This window comes from Diprion similis, chromosome 7 (genome assembly GCF_021155765.1).
Source record: "Diprion similis isolate iyDipSimi1 chromosome 7, iyDipSimi1.1, whole genome shotgun sequence".
Classification (NCBI taxonomy): Eukaryota; Metazoa; Arthropoda; class Insecta; order Hymenoptera; family Diprionidae; genus Diprion; species Diprion similis.
The window spans coordinates 4481481-4487617 of NC_060111.1; the positions used below are offsets into that span (position 1 = coordinate 4481481).

General features: G+C 40.0%; 1 protein-coding gene across 1 annotated transcript in view; it reads right to left on the bottom strand.

The window, feature by feature from the left end:
* Nucleotides 1–5708, bottom strand: part of LOC124407921 (headcase protein) — a 132758-nt gene extending 127050 nt beyond the window's left edge. Inside the window, exon 1 of the mRNA XM_046884535.1 lies at nt 3779–5708. Coding sequence (XP_046740491.1) covers nt 3779–4566 — 788 coding nt within the window. The 5' untranslated portion in view covers nt 4567–5708. The remainder of the gene's footprint in view (nt 1–3778) is intronic.
* Between the last annotated feature and the right edge of the window lie 429 nt (nt 5709–6137).

Consider the following 6137-nt stretch of genomic DNA (forward strand, 5'->3'; position numbering starts at 1 on the left):
TTCCTTGATTTTTTTCCTGCGTTAAAGGATTTACCAAACTGACGAGCGAGAGGGGGAAAAAAAAAGGGGGGGGGGGGGGGGGTTTTCAAGAAGCTTTTTTTCTTTTTTAACAAGTTTTTACTGTAAAAAAATTTAATGTAAAAAAAAAATGTCGAATTATTATGTGTTGAGATAATAAATACAGAGAATTCCACGCCAATTCGTCCGTAGTTTTACACTTGACCTATCAGATTTGGTGAGCGATTATTTCTACGATTCTTCTCATTTCGAAAAGTACCCGGTTGTTTTTTTTTTTTTTTTTTCCCCGACTCAATTTCAATTTTCTACAATTTTTTCAAACGATTTTATCGACCGAACAAAATTAAAAACTTCTGAAAAATCATTAGTCAGATATCAAATTTTTCAAACTCGTACCCGGAGTGGGCCAATTTTCTTTTTTTTTCCGTTTTCGAGCTTTTTCCGAAAAAAAAAAGCTTTAAAAAAGAAAAATTAGAAGCGAAAGTCATAATACCATGGATGGTTGTTGAAAGATTTTCATACGTAACCTAGGATTTTTGAAATTTATTGTTCCCATTTTTCTGAACCATTTCACCATTTATAATTTTTTTATTGATCAGCAAAATGAAGAAGGGACAAAAAAAATATATATATATATATATATACACAATATAAATTATAATTGTTATTTATATACAGATGCATCACGCACAGTATATATATGGAGAATGTGTCATCCAGTTCATATAGTATTAAATATATACGTATTGAATAAAAAAAAAAAAAAAAAAAAAAAAAAACTCACGTGTTACCTAGGGTAAAGAGAATATGTATATATATACATATATTGTATTATCGATGATAACGCCGATGCATTCGACGACGGTCGTCTTTATTTGCGCTCAGTCTACGAGGGGGGGAAAAGCAATACCAGCTAGAATGTGGACGACGTGGAAGAAAAGCGATAGATAGATAGATAGACACATAGAAAGAAGCGATGGGCATACATCCGTGTAGAGATATATAATGTATATAAGTGAGACAGGTATTTTATATACATATATATATATATATATATATACAATATACATGGTATTATAGACATCGTCGTCTATTAGGCAGGATTTTTCTCGTGTTTTTCCGCCGTTCGAATACGAGGGGAAAAAATAATAACTTGCATCGAATTGACGTGTCGATAGATTTGCGAATTAATTATAATAAAGATTAACTAAAACGATAGGAATCAATTGAGAAATAACCAAATTATAAAAGATTAAGTCAAGTTGATTTAAATTAGTGTTTGGATTAATGCCGTAATTGTTTAAATCCATTTACAAAGAAGAAAAAAAGAAAGAAAATAAAGTTAAATTAGATAGAAATTAATTTCAATTCGTAAATGTAAGAAGAATTCTTTGAAACTCGCATCAATTGCTATGAATCATTGCGGCGAGGCGGGCGAGCATTAAAATTCATCAATTGAAATGAATCGAGTTGAACAAAAGAAATTTATCTGAATCGAAAAAATAATTCGATTCAAAAATCAAAAAATAAAGTACAAAAATTAAGTTCAATTACACGAATTAACTTCAATTTTCTTCAAGCTCAAATAATCATTGCGTCACTATAATCTCAACTTTTTAATATTTCCCTCGTACTGAAACGCAAAAAGAATGAAAAAAAAATCGAAATGAAGTAACAACAAGAAAGAAAAAAACCGTCGTTTTGTTCCTGATCACTGCTGCTGCTGTTACGATTAAACGTGTCAAGTTCACGCTATTTTATCACATTTCGCGACAGGCTAGGTTAGAATTCACTTGAAAATAAGATTAAAAGAAGAAGAAAAAAAAAAAAAGAAAAACAAATTACTCCAAGACAAGAAAAGTAAAAAATCACTCTATTGTACCGAATAAAAAGACAATTTTCACATTTCCAGATCAGAATCAAGGTCGGGAGTCAAACACAGCTCAATGGGGAGATAAAAAAAAAAATGAAGAATTTTTTTGTTTCTCTCTTTAATGTGTGTAAGAATTTGGGAATAAAATAATGTAGTATTGTGGGGGGGGGGGGGGGGGCAGTTTCTAATATACAATCATAATTTTATTCACAAATTCTAAGTTCTCAAACGTTCGTATATTATCAGAAAAGAATAATAAATATCTCAAGCTGTGTAATAGTTTTTTGATAAACATTAGATATTGAGAAAAGAAAAAATGGAATTTTTCATTTATAATTGTTGCTTTTTTTGAGTCATATTTCTAAAATCATTTTCAATACTTCTGAAATCGTTTATATCAAAAATCTTACTACCAGGAACACCCCCAAATATCAAGGGTAACAAAAGCATTGTTAACCAGTGTAATATAAATTATATATTAAACTTCCAATTTTTCTTATATTTTCCCGTCTTTCACCCTCATTCTAAATGCGTTTTACACGAATCGTAAGACATTTCTCGGCGGTGGTGTTTTTCAGGGTCACGGTTTACTCTCTCTCTCTCTCTTTCTCTCTTTCTCGCCTCTTCTCGAAGCATGGGGTCGACGCCGAAGAGAGCAAAAGCGGCAGCATTAGTAGTATAGCACGTGTTTTCAGACTCGCTTACAGGATCGACTGTTACTTCATACAACATGTAACAGACCTACACAACGTGGGATCATCGAAACAACAACGTCGATAAATCATTTCTTTGAGTCCCCCGTCGTCGAGTGGCGATGATTCATCATCACAAATTACAACATTTCTCGCAATTTCGATATACATAATCTAACACTGCGAGTCTTAAGTATTTCGTAACGACGATAAATCTTAATTACGTTGTTTGATTTATTAATATTATAGGGCTTCGAGGTTTACAGCAGAGAAGAAGGTATTGAAAAAAAGAAGAAGGAACAAAAAGTAACGAAAGAAAATTACTTTTCTCAATCGCCAAGTAATTTTCGACTTTTCGGCATTATTGTTTCATTTTATGAAATGAAACTCAACGAAAACTCAAGTTAGTATCGTTAATGTGAACCGAAATTACCAATTCACAGTTTCAAAACAACCGATGATTTTCGGTTTACAATATTTGATTTTGTTCATCCTGTTTCAACGGTAACGAGTTTTTTCTTCTATTCTAAAATGCATATCACTAAAAACTACGCTACAAACTTGAAACCAGATAAAATTCATTCGGTAAAACGAGGCCTTAAAAACACGTAATAATAACGAGAAAATAACGATAATTGAATATCTAAATGATGAGGTTGATATTAGTAACGTTATTGTAACGTTCAATTTCTATGAAAAATTTTGCGTTACTTTCTTACCTTTACGATAGACTAAAATTTAGCGAAACAATAATAAACAAGACATACTAACAAATCAAAAAACCAACTTCACGAAAGTCATTCTAAAATTCCACAATAACGAACTTTTCTCGAACTTCTCTCTCACGTCTATGTAGAACGTTACGTTTACATTGCTAACTTCAATCTCATGAAACGCCGCCACCCGAACAACGATCATACTGAAGTTAGTAACAATATCGCAACGATTTATTACGATATATAAAAAAGACCGTTACAACGCAATTTTATAGTTATCTGAAAATTTCTCCAACGGTAATAAAACAAAACACACTCTTAATTCAAAATCTCAATTCGTTCGAAATAATTTAAAAAAAAATATCTAAAATAATGTCTTTACCTCCAACGTTTCGTCGCGATAACGTTACTAACGTCAGCCTTGTGGTAAAAAACAGGATCAAAACAGAAAAAAGAAAGAAAAATATCTTCTCGCTCACCTAGCCCGATCGCTGAAGAAATCGACCTTGTTCTTCTTCTTGGAACTGGACTGCGGCTGATGAAGAGGACTGACGGAGGGTTCACTGGTGGCAGGAGGAGAGCTGGACCCGGTGCTGGAGGACAAGGATCCGGCCCTTCCGCGACTCGATTCGATCATCTGCACCTCGGAGGACCTATTGACGGGCCCACCATGAGGCCCCGGGTGTCCCGGAGGTCCCGCAGAAATGGCAAGGGAAGGCCTGGTGTTCTGCCTGTTGCGACGCTTCTTTTTCTTCGCCTCGGCGTCTTCGGGCCGCTGCCCGACGGCGGATCCCAATCCGGGTGGCATCCAGTCGAGGTCCTTTTTGAGGTGACCTCTGCCGCATCGGCAACCGCAAGCCTTGAAGGCCAAATCGTAGCCCTTTTTGGTCCAGAGGTTTTGGTGTCGCTGTCTTTCCGACCAGCTCCTCGCGCGTCCGCAGCCCTTCAGGTAGGTCAGCACCGTCTGTTCCCAAGCCTCGAAGCATTCTCTGTGCATAAACTGGCCGACTGGACAGCTCTCGTTGTTGCAGGTGACCTTCACCGCCTCTTGAAGAAGGCCCATCCGGATCGGCGAATCGCCTCTGAGACACTCGCCGCTCGGAGCACAGCAGCGGGTAGTTGATAGGGCTGTTCCGTTGTTGTTGTTGTTGTTATTGTTGTTGTTGTGAGGCTGGTGACCGTTTCCGTTCGCCACCATGTCCGCAAGCTCGTTTCCGCCGCCCTCGAGCAGCCCTCCGTGACCGTTGGCGTGCCTTCTAGGCGCCATTTCAAATTTCCCGCACTTTTCGGTTACACCGTTTACTCAGATTCGACTCGAGCGAAGCTCAGATTTTCGCTTGTTTATTTCAAGTTCCGGAACCGCCGTTCCTCGGTCCAAATACAGCCGCGTGTTTTCATCCGAATCGAAAACAAGAGAACGACGATGATTTGGACACGTGGTACTTGTGCTCTACGCGCGCTCCTTTGGTAAGGCGTAAAATTTTATTCTTTTCGAGCGTTGTAATTTATTATTATTTGTCTCGCGATATTAATGTCCGTTCTCGCACTTTTAAGCGACCGCGAAAATTCCCCGGCAATGATGACGAAGAGAGAGTATAAACAAGCGATTAATACGCGTCGGAATGAATTGAACGAAGTGAACGGAGCAACGATGCTCTTCTTTTTAATCAACATTCACCCCTCGGCTACGGAAAACCGATGGCGACCTCGTCGCAGCTGTTGCAGCACTCCGAAGTTGTCATAATAACAACGCTAAGGTGTGCGTGTGTATCCGCGATTAGTTTTCGTTTATTTTTATTTTTCGTAAGTTTTACTTAGTCGTCGATATGTTCAAGCGACGCACACACACAGAGGACACAGTCACAAAAAAAAGAACCAAACAAACAAACACAAACAAACACGAAAACCGAAAACCGTTTCACTCTGTCAGATAGATAGATAGACACGCGGTCGATCACCAAAGTTCCGTGTCACATCGTAGTAACAACTCGAGGTTTCGTGCGACAAGATCGCTGTTGCATTATCGATGAGTAAACTGAAGCGGGAAGAGAGTCGAGTCGATAATAAGTCGCCGTCACCAGAGGCGGTTTTCGTTTTACATATGAAAAAAGAAAAATCGCGTTAAATAATAACGTGGCCGTGACCGCAGCTGCTCTCTCTCTCTCTCGCTCTCTCTCTCTTTTTCTCCCTCTCGCTTTCTTTTCGCAAGTATACAATCCGGGCGTGCTGCTAATACTACTACTACCACCTTTCCTCTACCTCTTATCCGTTAGTCTCTAAGCCCGCAAATCAGGCTCAATTGATTTACGCACAACACAGCGAGCCGGCGTCGTTTCGTCTCGTCTCGTCTCGTCTCGTTCGGTTCCTCGCAGGATGCTTACTGCACCAGTCAGGCAGTCACTGAGCCAGCCGGCGTGCCAGGCTCTTCGCTGCGTGCCCGGCACACCGGCCGAGCGCGAAAGTGAGATCCGATTGGATGAAAGCGAAAGCGTGTGGTGGGGGTCACGGCTAGCGGGCCAATCGATGCCCGCCGTTGGCGCCTCGCGTCCCGCCGTCGCATCGCATCGTCGAAGCAACGCAACGCAACGCCGGCCGGCTAGCCGAGCCTCCCGCTGATGCTGCTGCTGCTGCTGCCGTTGCCGTTGCCGCATGCACTCGTCGACGTGTCTGTGTGCGTGCGCCCTCCTCCCTCTCCCCCCTCCGCCGTAACACTCGAGAAAGATCCGACCGTCCGACACCCGCGCAGAGAGGCTAGGCGACGGTCGCCTGGTTCGGGGTAATTAAATTCTCGTTTCAAACGATTCGCTTCGATCTTATGTATCTAACTCTTCTAATCTA